Here is a 17261-nt window from a genome sequence, read left to right on the forward strand (position 1 = left end):
CTCAGTTTACATTATGTTCTATCTGGACAGTGTAATTCACAACCATCCTGTGGTTTGTCTCAAAGGAGTGCACAGAAGAACTTCTTCTCCCTGAATGGGTTCTCCGAGGTGGGCACAGGGGTGATGAGGGGGTCCTCAATGGCGTGGGCATCACAGTATGCCATCAGGTCTGCAGCCGCCTTTGATACCTGAGGGTGGCAAGTAGTGGGAATCAAGACTGGAAATGAGGGTGTGGGTATTTACCAAAGACTTACAAAGGCAAGTGCAACGTGCCCCCTCAGTTTCAATGAGCAGGATGCCTCTGGCAAGGCTTACCTTGATCCTGCAAAAACTGGCTTCAATCTTCAATTGCTCCACCAGCTTCCTGGCTTGGCCGACACTCATGGTGCTGTTCACTGGGGTGTCTCCTTTCATCCTGTCAAGAGAGCCAATGAAACATATGGCACATGAGTCACACAAACACATTCAATCATTTTGTTTTAGAAAAAAATACACCTTACCCTGACAACTGAAAAGGCAGGTGTATTGCATGACATTAAACAATTGCACTGCATTCATTCTAGGTAACTTACATTTGTATGGATTTTTATTAATGAAAATATACACTGAGTATACAAAACATTAAGAACACCTGTTCTTTCCATGACAGACTGACCAGGTGAATCCAGGTGAAAGCTATGATCCCTTATTGATGTCACTTGTTAAATCCACTTCAATCAGTGTATATGAAGGGGAGAAGACAGGTTAAATGATTTTTAAGCCCTGAGACAATTGAGAAATGGATTGTGTATGTGTGCCATTCAGAGGGTGAATGGGCAAGACACAAAATGTAAGTGCCTTTGAACGGGGTATGGTAGTAGGTGCCAGGCGCACCAGTTTGTGTCAAGAACTGCAACACTGCTGGGTTTTTCACGCTCAACAGTTTCCTGTGTGTATCAAGAATGGTCCACCACTCAAAGGACATCCAGCCAACTTGGCACAACTCTGGAAAGCATTGGAGTCAACATGGGGCCAACAACTCAATATTAGGAAGATGTTCCTAATGTTTGGTATACTCAGTGTACATTTTCATGAATCACGAACGGCATCCAATTCCACTAAATTTGACACACTTTTAGCTCATTCACTTCAATCTTCCTCTGCTCTCCTCCCTCCCCTCCTCTGTCTGTCTCTCTCTATCTCTAGGGACCAATGGTGTAATTTACTACTTACTTGTTAAAAGCTCTCTGTCCAAGAAAAACAATACCTCACTTTGATATAAATACATCTATAAGGTATAGGACCATTCATACTCTAAACATTGATTATTAGTGGTCTCTGTGTTTAATTGTGTCGGTCTACAATTGATTTGCCTTCTTACGGATAGTCAGCCTGTCAGTTAAAATGTTTTTATGCACTGGCTAGAAGAGAAGTACAATACACTTATGTCCAGAGGCCAGGTATGATTTTCTCCACTATGCCATACCATGCCACTCTAGCTGTAATCTATTAATAACATAAAAGAGGTTACATTCTAATAATTACATCATCAATAGGTTTCTTATATGTTCAAGCAGACCGCATTATGATCCTCAATGGCAGACAGAAATCTCTAGAGCTTGTAGAAGGTATAGAAGAAAGACCTTATTCTTGCTGAAAACAAATAGTTTTAGGTCAGGCTAATAGGATGATGATGACACATTTTCTAGATCTATTTGATATGGCCAGCTTTTTATGGGACCTCGTTTGATGGGAATTCACTATTTGAATGACTCATGTAACCAAAAACCTGGGAGAAATACACAGATATACAGTTGCCTCAGCACACACAGATCCACCCGATGTGTGTGAATATCATCAAATCACATCAAATATGCAAGGGATACAAAGCAAACCACTGCCTGCTTAATACAGATCAAGTTGAAGTGACAGCATAGAGAAGGTTCAACAGAAAATAAATAAATAATGAACAAGAAGTGTGAGGAGAAATGGATAACCGGAGAAAGAGAGAGGCAACAAGACCAGTCCATATAGGAGTCTATTTCTACCATTCTGGTCCTCTCTCTCTCCTCTTAATATTCCTTTCCTTCATCAGCTCCTTCTCATCTTCTACCTTACCCTTGTTGTATTCCTCTTCAGGTGCTTTCTCTCCCTCCTCTTCTCTCCCTCTCGCTCTCTCACCCTCTATCTGCCTGTGTTTGTGATTTGAGTGTAGCTGAACCCCACCCCTCATAGACAGTGTATGCTACACTGTTCTGTACAGTCCAGTGCACTGCAATTCTGCTACAATGAACATCAGACTCCTGGTACATGCATAAGAACCCCCTATGCAGTGAGTGGAACCTTCCAGGCAAAGGGAGGAGGGCTCCATTGGAATCGTTTTTCTTCTGAGAGCTGGATCATACCATCTCTACATGAAAATAGAGGGTAATTAGGCAGATATGGAATCTCACAAAATAATTCATTGTCATAAGAAAATATGAGCATGCTGTTTTATGTTTTGTGTCCAAAGGCCAAATATAATATTCACTATCTTTGATATGCACTGTTGGAATTTATATTATGTTTGTTATTTGCATCAGTTACCCCCCTCCCTCTCTCCTCTGTTGCCATGGGAACTGCTGCAGTCTCTGGCTCCTTGTCTTTTACATTCTGTCATCATACTGCCCTCAATGGTTTCTCCCACCTTGGCAAGATACAGTATCTTTGTAGTTCCCCCAACCATTGCTGCCCATCACTTACCCCCTCTTGTCTCCACTCTCTCTCCCTTCCCCCATCACGCCCTCTAATGTTACAGTCTCTCTCTCTCTCTCTCTCTCTCTCTCTCTCTCTCTCTCTCTCTCTCTCTCTCTCTCTCTCTCTCTCTCTCTCTCTCTCTCTCTCTCTCTTCTCTCTCTCTTTCTCTCTTCTCTCTTCTCTCTCTCTGCCTCTCTTCTCTCTGTCTCTCTCCCTCTCGCTTCTCTCTCCCCAGACATCTTGATTTAAACTGGAGAGAATAGAAGATGTGAAAAAGGACAATGGCATGATAATGACATGGATAAAATCTCTTATCATAATGGGAAATTCAGTTGAATCATTTTGAGTAATTATGAACATATTAATAATCATTTCTTTCCACAATAGGAAGCAATGAGATTGTAGCATAGGCTATGGTTTTAACCACATCATTTCCCCTGATCTAATATATGCTATCTATCTTATTTGAAATGTCTACACCAATTCCCATAGATAAAACCTTTCATGGTTACAGATGGAGGTTTGACATCATGTTCTCAACGTCAACCTCTCTGTGCACCCTTTACTAATGAACGCGTTGCTTTGGTCTTGAGGTTTGTCCTGTCGTCCGTGTCGTAGTTGCAGTTTTTCCTGTAGTTTTTGCTTTTTAGGAAGTAGCTAGCTAGTTAGAGTAAATATAATTGTGTATATCCATAAATATTTTAAGATTTTTCACTTTTACTGATCACAATTACGTGTATGTTAATTGTTCATGTATAGTGCTGCAGCTTTGCTATAGACGAAAAGGTGAGTATGAGGGTGTTGCAATTTTGGACGCATTCTAGCCAAGCACTTGCACTTGTCTTGGGCGAGTTAGCCAGTTGTTAGCATGTAGCTAGCTAGTTAGCTAACGTTAGCTTGCTACCTTTGCAGGTGTTTTGCTATAAAGGTAGTTACATGTCAACTGAATCCCAGATAATATAAAATAAATGACATTCTGTTGAAATATATGGGTAACAACCACTGTCATTCGTCATCATTTTGAAATGTTGTTATCCTCATAATGTTTTAGCTAGCTAACTATCTAGTAGCAGATGAGCCTTCTATTAACGTTATTATAAAGGTAAAAGTGCTCAGGCCAGCAGCATTGCTAACTAACGTTAGGAGGCTGTACTTTATTTTTTTGTCATATTGATGGATTAAGTCCTTCAAGCTTTTACAGTTTCCTCTGTCATGCATATAACTAATTGCTCTCTCACATGTCCATTGGCAGTAAAGAAAAAACTCGTAAAACTCATTGTTTGAGACACTATAAATAGTTATATGAAGCAGAATGATTTCTATCTTGTGAGTGATGTACATTTGAATGGTGCCTTTGTATTCAGTATTCATCTGCATTAAAGTCTCAATGCTTTTCTCTCCTATTTTACAGCTTGCTACAGAAATATTAAAGGCCCAGTCAACAGCTCATTATCAGATTTGACTTGCAGTAGACAAAGAACGTTAAGTAATTAATGTCATATTAAGGGGATGTGACAAATATATATATATATTATTTTGCAAGTGTTTTCTTATGGATGAGCAGGCCAATGTTGGAATTGTTGAGTTGGCTTCCTCCAATTAAAAGGGAGCCATAGCCCTCAAAAGAAAAACTATTTTTTTCCAAGGAAGGAGAGAGAAAGAGAGAGAGAGAGAGAGAGAGAGAGAGAGAGAGAGGGGGGCTTTTGGCAGGAGCCACAGGAATAAGGCAGTGAGTTCTCAGGGAGTGGTGTGGAACGTCAGGACCAGAGACAGGAGTCAGGAAGAGTCAGTGCTAGGTCAGTCGCCATGGGTGGTGTAACGGGACCAGTTTTCCTGTGGCTGCAGGATGTGTTAGGGGTAACTCTCCTCAGAGCCCGCAGGACTCTACTGCAGGCTGCCATCCTCTTCTGCGTTCTAGTGCTGCTGGTCTGGGTAGCCATCTTCCTCTATGGCAGCTTCTACTACTCCTATATGCCCACCGTCAGCTTTTCTACACCAGTGCACTACCGCTACAGGTACTGAGAGACATCATGGAAAGTTTGTTTTGTGGCTTTTTGTCTTCAAATTGGAAGTTAAATCCACTCTTTACTCTCCTTTCACTCACACTTTGAATGGTTTATTTTAAAAATAAATCATTGCTTTTGCATGAGCATTTAGCTACACTTAACAAAATACTCATATGCTGTTGCACCTGATTTTTGTTTTGAGCTATTAGTACCATGTCAATGTAAAAAGTGTAGGCCCATAACATGTCACACTTTTTTTCCTTACCACTGTTTGTTCTAGTACCGATTGTGATGCCTCCAATTCAGTCCTCTGCTCTTTCCCCGTGGCTAACATCTCGCTGCTAAAGAATGGCAAAGACCAGGTATGCTCTTCACATATTAACCATTATTTTCCTCACCCCCTCTATCCTGAGCTAGATTCTAATATAATTTCAATATGCTAAGAAATTATCGCTGTAGTCAGGTATGCTCACTGTCTCTCTTACCGTATTCTACCCCTTATTGTCTTTCCTAGGTTATGATCTATGGTCAGCCATATCGAATCTCTTTAGAGCTGGAAATGCCTGAGTCGCCAGTCAACGAACAGCTTGGCATGTTCATGATTAAGATGTCTTGCTACACCAAGGACGGCCAGACAGTTGCAGCTGTGGCGCGCTCTGTGAGTGCTAAAGTGCTATGTTGATTCTGTTTGTCCTCCTACTAGACCAATCTCTCTTCTGAGCCTCTACAAACATTTCAGTGCTTGGTGGCACATAACTGGATTCTCGACGTAGCTCACTGTAATATATCTACTGCTGTGTTTATCATTCTTAGTATATCGTTTTGGTATATATACGCATAGATTGCATTTGGATTACTGATACAGTGTTATTTGGGTTGTTAACTGGATTCGTTCTGACGTTTAAGATGTATTATTTCTAGTTTTTGATTATTATTTGTGTACTTGTTTGACATTTTGGCTGCACTGTTATGAGCTAGTAACACAAGCATTTCGCTGCACCCGTTATAACATCTGCTAAACTGTGTACGCAACAAATACACTTTTATTTGATTCCTTGAGTGTCCTCCAACATAACATTTCCTCTAATACTTCACAATGTTAGAATTGAACATGGACATTTTTGTTATTTGATGATTGTGTGGCCCTTATATTCTCTACCAGGCTATGCTGCACTACCGCTCTGGTCTCCTGCAGACCTTGAATACTCTACTGTTCTCTCCTCTCCTGCTGACTGGGATGACGGAGCAGAAGCAGCTCGTTGAGGTTGAACTCTTCTCAGACTACAAGGCCAATTCTGTAAGTGTTGCCTGTACATATCAAATCAATTTTCCTCTCCCACAGAGCTTGCACTTAGTTCTTGTCATGCTGTCTGCTCTGGGCCTGCCTACTGAATCAGATCGTCATGATCCTGTGATCACAATTTGCATGTTATCTGAATCATTTCATTTTTATTTGATGTAATTTGATTTACCAAGCATACTTCCCTTTCAGCAGCATTTGATGTTCATGTGCTTTCAATTAAACCATACATGGACGGAACTAATTTATTAAGAAGCAGTCCAAACAAATACAACCTGAGTAAAATGTCCTCTTTCAAAGTGAGAATGAGTTGCCCATCTTATTGGACTTTTAATAATCTCGCAAGCCAGACCACTTAGTCTCGCATTTGTTCAGTTCTGCAAGACTGGCCAAGTCAGACTTTTTTAGGTAATAAGGTCAAAATATTTGTCACTCACTACAGTATCAACCCACTGTTGGTGCGGTCATTGAGATCCAGTCTCGGCGGGTGCAGATCTATTCAGCTCAACTCAGGATCCATGCTTTCTTCACTGGCATCAGGTATAGACCTCCTCCCAATCGTATCAATTATTTCTGTTTCAAATCCAGATTATTTGAGGCCAATTATCAGAATAAATAGAATGTCATTCGTTTTCTTACTGTTGTATCTTCCGTTCTTTTGTTTTCATCCTATTCCCCATCCATCCTTCTCTTTCTCCTTTCTCTGAACCCTTTGTCTTAATAGATACCTCCTATACAATTTCCCATTGACGTCTGCAGTGATCGGCGTGGCCAGCAACTTTGCCTTCCTCAGTGTCATTGTGCTTTTCGGATACCTGCAGTTTATATGGGGGGGACTTTGGCCTCCTGAGCAGGTCAGGGTAAGATGTTGTCTCATTTTCTCCACTGTCATAGGATGTTCCCCATCTATACAGTGGGCGGCAGGTAGCTTAGTGGTTAAGAGCGTTGTGCCAGTAACCGAAAGGTTGCTGGTTCTAATCCCCGAGCCGACTAGGTGAAAAATCTGTCGATGTGCCCTTGAGCAACGCACTTAACCCTAATTGCTCCTGTAAGTCGCTCTGGATAAGAGCGTCTGCTAAATGACAAAAATGTAAAATGTAAATGTAATATATATCTACATTAAAATATCTGCTTGGAGCTGATCCTCAAAACTTCAACTGTGTTTTGTTTGGTTTATCATGTCCGTAGGTTATGATGGGAGACACGACTCGCCTGCAGCGGAGAAGAGAAGAGGCTCGGAAGCGCATGTCCTTCTCACAGAGTGAGTTTGTTCTACTCTACAACACGCATCACACCCATTGTGTAAAACAGACATAACATGGTTAATCTGAATGTGTTTTAGCTCAAATGCCTCAGAAAGATAATGACCGTGTGGCTGAGCAGTTGGAAGAACCTAGACAACAAGCATCAGCAATAAAGAAAGGTGAGGGTATTAGGCTTTCTATAAATATTGGGGCCAATGTGTGACATTGTGGTCAAAATTTCAAAATAGTTTAGAGGAATACAATTGAATGTAAGCAAATTGGCCCATAACTCCACCTATACAACAACATAGGCCTAGGACTATACATCCTTTAAGAAGGGTTCATACAGACATTGGCAAGTCAAATTCAAGGAATTTCAGGGATTTTTTCAAGCATTTAATTGTCATTTTCAAGGACCTCAATGTCATACAATTGTATAATTTATATAACTGATTTTTTTGTAGCCTATGTGGGCGACGCAGGCACTGGAAGTAGTTTGGGGGTGGGGGTGCTGCAATTTTTCTCTTCAACCGGTGGGGGGAGTTTTGCCCGCTGCAGACGGCTAGTCCGCTATTACAGGACTATTACATTTTTTACATTCAGATTTAGATTATGTCGTCCTCATAATAACCGCAATTGGTTTTACTGCAACAAGAGTAGCGCAACACTCTTCAATTGAAATAGTGGGAAACAAATGAAAGTGGCCACATCTCTCACATAAACTGATCAAAAATGAAATTGCAGATAATTATAAGGGAGCAGGGGAACTTATACATTGGCTACAATAATTACAAGGACTTTTCAAGCAGAATTTCTGAGCTCTAAATTCAAGTAAGCTACTTCAAGCCCCTTGTATTGTTTAGAATTGCAGGTGTAACATGGAAAACAAAATGTATTTGTCATGTTATTTTATTTTCCAGATCATATTGTGAATAAGTCCACTAGGATATGTAATTTGTTTTCATTATATCCAGAATAATTAATAGGTATAGCGTTGGGTGTTGCGCAATAGTATATCCTATACAGTTGAGCACAGTAGACTGTGTCCAATCCGAGGCAAAAAGTATGAAAACATGAACTGATTACCTTGATGCTTTTTCTGTTAAATCTAACTAGACACTGCTGTAAATCAAGCTGACCACCACAACAGATTATCAACATCAATTCGCTAGGGAAATTAGAGCCAACGTGGATCTGGAAAATGTGCATCCATCAAGTATTATGCATAATTATTGAAGAACCACGCTGCTCCTGAGTGGCGCAGCGGTCTAAGGCACTGCATCTCAGTGCTTGAGGCGTCACTACAAACCCCCTGGTTCGATTCCAGGCTGTATCACAACCAGCCGTGATTGGGAGTGCCATAGGGCGGCGCACAATTGGCCCAGCGTCGTCCGGGTTTGGCCGGTGTCATTGTAAATAAGAATTTGTTCTTAACTGACTTGCCTAGTTAAATAAAGGTAAAATTAAATTAATTAATAAAAAATGACAGTATCTATTTAGGTTTTAAGTATCAAGGTAAGATGACTATTTTGGCTAGAAGCATTCAATTTTGCAATTGCATACATCATTTTGGATTTGTGTGCCCATGAAAACTGTTTTCACCCTGTAGCCGAAGGAGACACAATGTTACATAGTTACACTGCATTTCTGAGATCTCTATACAAAAAACTGTCCAAAAGCTAGATCCAGGATTCCAGTTCAATGTCTAATTTAACTGATTAATGCTTAATACAGTGCCTTCGGAAAGTATTCAGACCCCTTGACTTTTCCCACATTTTGTTACATTACAGCCTTATTCTCAAATGGATTCAATTGGTCTACACACAATACCCTATAATGACAAAGCATAAACAGGTTTTTAGACATTTTTGCTAATTTATAAAAAAAATAAAAAAAACTGATATAACATTTACATACAGTGGGGAAAAAAAGTATTTAGTCAGCCACCAATTGTGCAAGTTCTCCCACTTAAAAAGATGAGAGAGGCCTGTAATTTTCATCATAGGTACACGTCAACTATGACAGACAAAATGAGGAAAAAAAATCCAGAAAATCACATTGTAGGATTTTTAATGAATTTATTTGCAAATTATGGTGGAAAATAAGTATTTGGTCAATAACAAAAGTTTCTCAATACTTTGTTATATACCCTTTGTTGGCAATGACACAGGTCAAACGTTTTCTGTAAGTCTTCACAAGGTTTTCACACACTGTTGCTGGTATTTTGGCCCATTCCTCCATGCAGATCTCCTCTAGAGCAGTGATGTTTTGGGGCTGTCGCTGGGCAACACAGACTTTCAACTCCCTCCAAAGATGTTCTATGGGGTTGAGATCTGGAGACTGGCTAGGCCACTCCAGGACCTTGAAATGCTTCTACGAAGCCACTCCTTCGTTGCCCGGGCGGTGTGTTTGGGATCAATGTCATGCTGAAAGACCCAGCCACGTTTCATCTTCAATGCCCTTGCTGATGGAAGGAGGTTTTCACTCAAAATCTCACGATACATGGCCCCATTCATTCTTTCCTTTACACGGATCAGTCGTCCTGGTCCCTTTGCAGAAAAACAGCCCCAAAGCATGATGTTTCCACCCCCATGCTTCACAGTAGGTATGGTGTTCTTTGGATGCAACTCAGCATTCTTTGTCCTCCAAACACGACGAGTTGAGTTTTTACCAAAAAAGTTCTATTTTGGTTTCATCTGACCATATGACATTCTCCCAATCCTCTTCTGGATCATCCAAATGCACTCTAGCAAACTTCAGACGGGCCTGGACATGTACTGGCTTAAGCAGGGGGACACGTCTGGCACTGCAGAATTTGAGTCCCTGGCGGCGTAGTGTGTTACTGATGGTAGGCTTTGTTACTTTGGTCCCAGCTCTCTGCAGGTCATTCACTAGGTCCCCCCGTGTGGTTCTGGGATTTTTGCTCACCGTTCTTGTGATCATTTTGACCCCACGGGGTAGGATCTTGCGTGGAGCCCCAGATCGAGGGAGATTATCAGTGGTCTTGTATGTCTTCCATTTCCTAATAATTGCTCCCACAGTTGATTTCTTCAAACCAAGCTGCTTACCTATTGCAGATTCAGTCTTCCCAGCCTGGTGCAGGTCTACAATTTTGTTTCTGGTGTCCTTTGACAGCTCTTTGGTCTTGGCCATAGTGGAGTTTGGAGTGTGACTGTTTGAGGTTGTGGACAGGTGTCTTTTATACTGATAACAAGTTCAAACAGGTGCCATTAATACAGGTAATGACTGGAGAACAGAGGAGCCTCTTAATGAAGAAGTTACAGGTCTGTGAGAGCCAGAAATCTTGCTTGTTTGTAGGTGACCAAATACTTATTTTCCACCATAATTTGCAAATAAATTCATTAAAAATCCTACAATGTGATTTTCTGGAAAAAAAATTCTCAATTTGTCTGTCATAGTTGACGTGTTCCTATGATGAAAATTACAGGCCTCTCTCATCTTTTTAAGTGGGAGAACTTGCACAATTGGTGGCTGACTAAATACTTTTTTCCCCCACTGTAAGTATTCAAACCCTTTACTCAGTACTTTGTTGAAGCACCTTTGGCAGTGATTACAGCCTTGAGTCTTCTTGGGTATGACGCTACAAGCTTGGCACACCTGTATTAGGGGAGTTTCTCCCATTCTTCTCTGCAGATCCTCTCAAGCTCTGCCATGTTGGATGAGGAGCATTGCTGCACAGCTATTTTCAGGTCTCTCCAGAGATATTCGATAGGGTTCAAGTCCAGGCTCTGACTGGGCCACTCAAGGACATTCAGAGACTTGTCCCGAAGCCACTCCTGCATTGTCTTGGCTGTGTGCTTAGGGTCGTTGTCCTGTTGGAAGGTGAACCTTCGCCCCAGTCAGGTCCTGAGCACTCTGGAGCAAGTTTTCATCAAGGATCTCTCTGTACTTTGCTCCGTTCATCTTTGCCTCGATCCTGACTAGTCTCCCAGTCCCTGCCGCTGAAAAACATCCCCACAGCATGATGCTGCCATCACGCTTCACCGTAGGGATGGTGCCAGGTTTCCTCCAGACGTGACCCTTGGCATTCAGGCCAAAGAGTTCAACCTTGGTTTCATCAGACCAGAGAATCTTGTTTCTCATGGTCTGAGAATCTTTAGGTGCCTTATGACAAACTCCAACCGGGCTGTCATGTCCCTTTTACTGAGGAGTGGCTTCCGTCTGGCCACTCTACCATAAAGGCCTGATTGGTGGAGTGCTGCAGAGATGGTTGTCCTTCTGGAAGGTTCTCTCATCTCCACAGAGGAACTCTAGAGCTCTGTCAGAGTGACCATCGGGTTCTTGGTCACCTCCCTGACCAAGGCCCGTCTCCCTCGATTGCGCAGTTTGGCTGGGCAAACAGCTCTATGTAGAGTCTTGGTGGTTCCAAACTTCTTCCATTTAAGAATGATGGAGGCCACTATGTTCTTGGGGACCTTCAATGCTGCAGACATATTTTGGGACCCTTCCCCAGATCTATGCCTCGACACAATCCTGTCTTGGAGCTCTACGGACAATTCCTTCGACCTCATGGCTTGGTTTTTGCTCTGACATACACTGTCAACTGTGGGACCTTATAGACAGGTGTGGGCCTTTCCAAATCATGTCCAATCAATTGAATTTACCACAGGTGGACTCCAATCAAGTTGTAGAAACATCTCAAGGATAATCAATGGAAACAGGATGCACCTGAGCTCAATTTCTAGTCTCATAGCAAAGGGTCTGAATACTTATGTAAATAAGGTATGTTTTTTTTTGTTGTAATAAATTAGCAAACATTTCTAAACCTGTTTTGGCTTTGTCATTATGGGGTATTGTGTGTAGATGAGGAAAAAATAATAATTGAATCCATTTTAGAATAAGGCTGTAACGTAACAATGTGGAAAAAGTCAAGGGGTCTGAATACTTTCTGAATACACTGTATTATAATGACATTTTGGGACGTTTTGGTGTTTGGCTAGGATTTTGTAGGCTGTTTGGGCACACATTTTTCTCAAAGCCAGCTGAAGTTTTGGAGCCAAATCTACACCCCTTCGTCCGTGATTGGTCAACTGTAGGGTTCTGAATACTTTCCAAAGGCACTGTATATGATATAACGACAACTTACACTGGCATAAATGCAAGGACAGAAAAGTAATGTTTTATGTCACACGATTTTGGACAATTCCGTCAAGACACCAACCATGATAAAGGGTTAAACATATGTTTTAAATCAACTCCTGGTTTTTATTGAATATAGCTATGATCCCCCCTTATATCTTAATGTAATTACATGAAAAAAATTGGCAGACTATTTTCAATGACTTATCAACAGCTGTAACAAGTTGTCCAGTGTAGGAAATCCTCACTGATAACCTAGTTTATAGAAAGATCCATTAGAATGTGTGAGTAAAAGTGTATACACAAGCTATACACAACAGTATATTAAATCAACTGATCTTGATTTAATTTATACTGACTCGTCTCACAATGTGTTAGATTACTAGTTTGGGCAGACTTTGTGTTGTTGTGGATTTGTAGGCCTACTTGAAGAGTGGTTATGGATTATGATGACAGGTTATTTTTATGTTTTGTGTAACATCATGCTATTAATGTTACCATACTGTCTTTTGCTCAGCAAAGTTGCTGTTTACATTATATTATTGCATTCTGTCTCTACTACAGTTGTAACGGCTGTTTGTTTTTGTAGTGGAGCTGGAAACACCAGATGTGATTGGTTCCCTGAAGGAGCCCTCTGGTTTGCCAGAGAATCAAACAGGTAAGACTCTTTCAGACGAAGATTGTTGACGCTCTGCCTTTTTCCTGAACTACTTGAGTTATTTGTAATAACCTTTCGCTGTTATAATCATTTATTCAGTCTAACTCTACCTCCCTGTGTTAGCTATAGGGTCGTCATCAGATGTGCCTCCGAAGGCTCCTCAGATTAACGAGACCGATGCAAGTGAGGAGGAGCCTGCTGATCCGCAGGATAAAGGTGCAGGAGCAGTCCTGTGGGAGGGACACCAGGTACCTCAGCCAGGGGAATCTACGCTGCGTCAGAGACAGGGACCCTGGATGAGTCTGTGAACCATGGATCATCGCTCAGACATTAAAACGCTCACAGGTCCCTCAATGTGCCTTTCACTGACAGGCAAAGAGAGAGAGAGATTGATGTATGGACAGAAGCAGAAAGATTGACAGACTGACTCCTACAAACTCCCTGCACTCAGACGCATCTGCAAATATTCCATATAGCCTATCCTTTTATTTAGCATGTAATATAATAATAATCATATAATGTAATAATATATGCCATTTAGCAGAGGCTTTTATCCAAAGCGACTTTGGAACATGGCATGATAGCTATGCTCTTTGATTTTTCAAAGATCAACTAGTGTCAAGGTTATAAGCCTCCTTCAGTTAGGCAAATATTTGTAGGATTTAGCTCAATCCTGACTTGCATGTCTTTCAGAGCAATGAAAAGAATCACTCCGGTCTTTAAGCACTTATTTAATTCCCTAGCCTGCATCATTGTAGCAGAGACAGTTGTTCAGCCTTTTTGTTTTACGAATGAGTCTTAAGGAATGTGATTGAGCAGGTACACAAGCATAGTTGAGAATGCCTTTTGTGCCTGTGATTGAAGCCTATGGTTACCATAAGAATCAGAGAGCCCTGAGCTGCTGAATGAGGACCCTGCAGATTACACTGTTACACATTTAATGTTTCTCCAGAGTTATTCATCTTAAACGCAAGGAACATGCATTATGTTTACGCCTTTGCAGAAGGTTATTGGATGATTTTCCTTGAGCCACTTAGAGCTGTTACAAGGACCACCACATGTTGAATTGAATTTATTTGGGCCGAAACATATACAGCAAGATGTACATTGTATTCCCAAAGGATAGCACTTAAAAGTATTTATTAAAGCACTTTTCCCAAAGTGGACCTCAATATTACTTTGTTTTTAAATACATGTATTTTTTCTGTTTTAGATAACTAATGAGAATTGTGTCAGTATATGAATGATCAGAAAGAATGAAGTCAATTTATACAAATTTCAAACCGAAAAATATATTTGACGCAACTGATGAATGCTCTGGTTGTTTACTACTTTTAGTTTTATCGACTTTGATATCAAATCAGTCATAGTTTTGTTTATTTAATTACAGTTCATGTGCATTATCATGTTTTTCTTTACCTGCAATTGTGTACATGCAATGATTGCTTTTATGTTATTTATGCTTTAATGCCCAGGTTTTTAAAAAATGCTGTGCACAAAATGTGAATACATTCAATATTTTGTTGTTAATCAGGTAAAATGGTGTATGCTGATGATAACAAATTTGAGGTTATTTTCCGGTGAAGTGGTTCTTTAAGAGTTAATAGTGTCCTAGTAGTAGGTAGTGAATTTTTCACTGAAATATAACAATGCAGTGACAGTGCTCTGTAACGTCCTGGTATTTGATGTGAAATGTGTTTATGACAGGGTTTTCTTTGTGCCAAGTTCACACCAATGTTGAAATAAGCAGCCTCTGACTTTCAGTATCACAACAGCCCTATTATACACTGAACAAAAATATGAACGCAGCATGTGAAGTGTTGGTCCCATGTTTCATGAGCTGAAATAAAAGATCCCAGAAATGTTCCTTATGCACAAAAGGCGTATTTCTCTAAAATGTTGTGTAGAAATTTGTTTACATCCGTGTTAGTGAGCATTTCTCCGTTGCCAAGATAATCCATCCACCTGAGAGGTGTGGCATATCAAGAAGCTGATTAAACAGCATGATCATTACACAGGTGCACCTTGGGCTGGGGACAATAAAAGGCCACCCTAAAATGTGCATGGGGGGGTAGAAGGATTACTGTTAGGTAGGGTTTCAAGTGTCTCCGGAAGGTGGTCAGTTACTCCGCTGTCCTGGCGTCCTGGGGGAGCTTGTTCCACCATTGGGGTGCCAGAGCAGCGAATAGCTTTGACTGGGCTGAGCGGGACCTGTACTTCCGCTAGCAGGCCAGAGGTGGAGGAACGTAGTGCCCAGGTAAAGAAAAACATGATAATGCACATGAACTGTAATTAAATAAACAAAACTATGACTGATTTGATATCAAAGTTGATAAAACTAAAAGTAGTAAACAACCAGAGCATTCATCAGTTGCGTCAAATATATTATTTGGTTTGAAATGTGTATAAATTGACTTCATTCTTTCTGATCATTCATATACAGTGGGGGAAAAAAGTATTTAGTCAGCCACCAATTGTGCAAGTTCTCCCACTTAAAAAGATGAGAGAGGCCTGTAATTTTCATCATAGGTACAAGTCAACTATGACAGACAAAATTAGAAAAAAAAATCCAGAAAATCACATTGTAGGATTTTTAATGAATTTATTTGCAAATTATGGTGGAAAATAAGTATTTGGTCAATAACAAAAGTTATATACCCTTTGTTGGCAATGACACAGGTCAAACGTTTTCTGTAAGTCTTCACAAGGTTTTCACACACTGTTGCTGGTATTTTGGCCCATTCCTCCATGCAGATCTCCTCTAGAGCAGTGATGTTTTGGGGCTGTCGCTGAGCAACACAGACTTTCAACTCCCCTCCAAAGATTTTCTATGGGGGTTGAGATCTGGAGACTGGCTAGGCCACTCCAGGACCTTGAAATGCTTCTTACGAAGCCACTCCTTCGTTGCCCGGGCGGTGTGTTTGGGATCATTGTCATGCTGAAAGACCCAGCCACGTTTCATCTTCAATGCCCTTGCTGATGGAAGGAGGTTTTCACTCAAAATCTCACGATACATGGCCCCATTCATTCTTTCCTTTACACGGATCAGTCGTCCTGGTCCCTTTGCAGAAAAACAGCCCCAAAGCATGATGTTTCCACCCCCATGCTTCACAGTAGGTATGGTGTTCTTTGGATGCAACTCAGCATTCTTTGTCCTCCAAACACGACGAGTTGAGTTTTTACCAAAAAAGTTCTATTTTGGTTTCATCTGACCATATGACATTCTCCCAATCCTCTTCTGGATCATCCAAATGCACTCTAGCAAACTTCAGACGGGCCTGGACATGTACTGGCTTAAGCAGGGGGACACGTCTGACACTGCAGGATTTGAGTCCCTGGCGGCGTAGTGTGTTACTGATGGTAGGCTTTGTTACTTTGGTCCCAGCTCTCTGCAGGTCATTCACTAGGTCCCCCCGTGTGGTTCTGGGATTTTTGCTCACCGTTCTTGTGATCATTTTGACCCCACAGGGTGAGATCACTTTTTTCGTATACTTTTCAACAAAATTCTTCCAATTGTAACTTAACATATCCTTCTTTGCTCGTTGAAACATTTGAATGGACAAGGGGTACCTGATCCTAGATCAGCATCCCTACTCTGAGATGCTTTGTACATATGGGCCCTGGTCCCAGATCTGTTTGTGCTCTTGCCAACTCCATCTCCCATTGTAAAGCCATTTTTTTTTTGAGTAGTCAACAGTTTTACATTATGACCAATCGATAGGTTACATGAAATATACTGAACAAAATATAAACGCAACATGCAACAATTTCAAAGATTTTACAGAGTTACAGTTCATATGAGTTCATACAGTTCATATGAAGCACAGGTCCCGCTCAGCCCAGTCAAAACTGTTCGCTGCTCTGGCACCCCAATGGTGGAACAAGCTCCCTCACGACGCCAGGACAGCGGAGTCACTCACCACCTTCCGGAGACATTTGAAACCCCACCTCTTTAAGGAACACCTGGGATAGGATAAAGTAATCCTTCTAACCCCCCCTTACCCCACACCCCCCTCCAAAAAATTATAATTGTAAAGTGGTTATCCCACTGGCTATAAGGTGAATGCACCAATTTGTAAGTCGCTCTGGATAAGAGCGTCTGCTAAATGACGTAAATGTAAATGTAAATATGAGGACATCACACCAGTTTTTTTTTTTTTACTGCACACTGAGATCAGTGTGAGATCCAACATCAGAGGACCACACACAAACAAATAATACAGACATTGAAGAAATAT

The 17261-nt window shown here is 41.1% G+C and overlaps 2 protein-coding genes across 9 annotated transcripts; one reads left to right on the forward strand and one right to left on the reverse strand.

Moving 5' to 3' along the window:
• On the reverse strand, window positions 1–2281 carry LOC121541839 (guanine nucleotide-binding protein G(I)/G(S)/G(O) subunit gamma-3). The gene is made up of 3 exons (XM_041851168.1): window positions 2098–2281; window positions 316–415; window positions 1–188 (listed from the first exon to the last, which is right to left on the reverse strand). The coding sequence occupies exons 2-3, from the start codon at window positions 412–414 to the stop codon at window positions 60–62; spliced, it is 228 nt and encodes a 75-aa protein (XP_041707102.1). The 5' UTR covers window position 415; window positions 2098–2281; the 3' UTR covers window positions 1–59.
• Window positions 2282–3319: 1038 nt separating this feature from the next.
• Window positions 3320–14200, forward strand: LOC121541840 (seipin-like). Of its 8 annotated transcripts, none has more exons than XM_045208156.1 (11): window positions 3320–3501; window positions 4127–4730; window positions 5002–5083; window positions 5236–5379; window positions 5884–6018; window positions 6464–6561; window positions 6746–6881; window positions 7210–7282; window positions 7364–7444; window positions 12930–13023; window positions 13153–13286. In XM_045208156.1, the coding sequence occupies exons 2-11, from the start codon at window positions 4522–4524 to the stop codon at window positions 13190–13192; spliced, it is 1092 nt and encodes a 363-aa protein (XP_045064091.1). In that variant the 5' UTR covers window positions 3320–3501; window positions 4127–4521; the 3' UTR covers window positions 13193–13286. The 8 variants fall into 8 exon arrangements, with proteins under 8 accessions (XP_045064091.1, XP_045064090.1, XP_045064089.1 ...); XM_045208155.1 differs by having other exon boundaries at window positions 3321–3501; window positions 13147–13286; XM_045208151.1 differs by having other exon boundaries at window positions 3322–3501; window positions 12955–13023; window positions 13153–14200.
• Window positions 14201–17261: the final 3061 nt, after the last annotated feature.

Source organism: Coregonus clupeaformis, chromosome 27 (assembly GCF_020615455.1).
Source record: "Coregonus clupeaformis isolate EN_2021a chromosome 27, ASM2061545v1, whole genome shotgun sequence".
Lineage (NCBI taxonomy): Eukaryota > Metazoa > Chordata > Actinopteri > Salmoniformes > Salmonidae > Coregonus > Coregonus clupeaformis.